The following is a 1,718-nucleotide window of genomic DNA, read 5'->3' as shown; positions in this document are numbered from 1 at the left end:
CATGCCAAACAGAGCACCTGTTGACATGCTCATTAAATTGTGCGTTTCGAAGAACTGCGTCGATCAACCTGGGCAACAGGCAACCCCCTGTTACTGAAAGGGTATTTATGGCGTATCCTGCGCCTACTATCGTCCAAAATAGTTGTTTCTGTGAGAAAAGCAAATGGTCCAAATCGTGGAACTTCGTGAGGCATAGCATTTATGAATTCGACCCACGGCCCCGTCAGCACATTTTCCCCCAAAAGCTGCAGTGTGCAGAAGACGATATCCACCATCAGAAAACGCAGTCCTAGCTTCGCAACTGCACGAGACATCGCCCATGCAACAGGGCGCCTTTCGTGCCTCACGCAATGAGAAATTATACGTTCAGTAAGACCAATCAGGGTGTGGAGTTCTCCCGTCGATATCGTTTGAGGCGAAAGCAGCCCTTGGGCATGCCACACAGAAGGGAAAATACGTTGGGCGGAGTGCACAACCGAAAAAGCCCGGCCTGCATTAAGTGTCCGCAAACCCATATGCGACTGCAGAAACGGAATGTGATAAAAAGCTTGCTCGAATAATGCTTCTCGGACACTAAGAGAAAGACTCGATGCATCCGACTGCACTGGATGGGCCAACATAACTGACTCGTGCACTTGTTTGCACTGGATGGGCCAACATAACTGACTCGTGCACTTGTTCCTGGGCATATCCCCCCTCAAACGTGTGGAGTTCTCCCGTCGATATCGTTTGAGGCGAAAGCAGCCCTTGGGCATGCCACACAGAAGGGAAAATACGTTGGGCGGAGTGCACAACCGAAAAAGCCCGGCCTGCATTAAGTGTCCGCAAACCCATATGCGACTGCAGAAACGGAATGTGATAAAAAGCTTGCTCGAATGATGCTTCTCGGACGCTAAGAGAAAGACTCGATGCATCCGACTGCACTGGATGGGCCAACATAACTGACTCGTGCACTTGTTCCTGAGCATATCCCCCCTCAAACGGGCCCTCAGATAATGTCGAGCCCTGGTCAGAAAACGCTTGGGTGCCCATTGGCTCAGCAGAGCTGTCGCTGCCGAACACCGAAGCTGAAGACAGTTGCAGTAAGGCGGCGGCGGCTGCAGCTTCAGCGGGAGTCCGCCGGATACTCGATTCAGCATGCTCGACTGTCGACGGCAGCAGTTTTGGCTCCCCTAGTTCATGAGCGGCTGACTGTGGCGAGGCAGCTGGCAATCTGTACATGGGAGCCTTGCTACTTTCGCCTTCATTGCTCTCCTTCTGTTGTGTGTGTGCAATCTCCCTCGTCAATTTCAACTCAATCAAGGGAACGCCAGCGAAATGGCTTTGCCCACTAACATAAGATGCGCCATCAGAACCTGTCGGTGTCAGTCTTACACACATGCTCGATGTACTGGGCTCCTGGCCTTTTGTTTCCGATAGCCGACGAGAGCCAAGCCCTTTTCCTAGCGCCTTCTTCTGCTCTTGTGCGCATAGTGATATCAGCAGAGCGACTGCTACAACGGATACTAGTACTGTTAGCAAGGCCAGCCCACACAAACCTGGGCGGCATGACCAACATGAATAGTTGCGAAGATTGCGGCGATCAACAATCCTTGGCCCTGCAAATGTACGCCCTTTCTTTGTAGTAGTAGCACTCAACAAATCCACTCCTTCTGGCATATATGCACCGAGGTGATCATGCGGCACCTGCATTCCTGTAGGTAAGTACGGTCAGGAGC

The 1,718-nt window shown here is 51.9% G+C and overlaps 1 protein-coding gene across 1 annotated transcript; it reads right to left on the bottom strand.

The window, feature by feature from the left end:
- Window positions 1–573: 573 nt before the first annotated feature.
- Window positions 574–1,380, bottom strand: EAH_00068510 (hypothetical protein; the record flags this gene model as incomplete). Its single annotated transcript, XM_013392241.1, has 1 exon — window positions 574–1,380. One exon carries the CDS (start codon window positions 1,378–1,380, stop codon window positions 574–576), a length of 807 nt encoding a protein of 268 aa, XP_013247695.1.
- Window positions 1,381–1,718: the final 338 nt, after the last annotated feature.

Source organism: Eimeria acervulina, genomic scaffold (assembly GCF_000499425.1).
Source record: "Eimeria acervulina Houghton genomic scaffold, Eah_scaff3342, whole genome shotgun sequence".
In the NCBI taxonomy this organism is placed as follows: Eukaryota; Apicomplexa; class Conoidasida; order Eucoccidiorida; family Eimeriidae; genus Eimeria; species Eimeria acervulina.
This window is presented reverse-complemented; position numbering and strand designations above follow the sequence as displayed.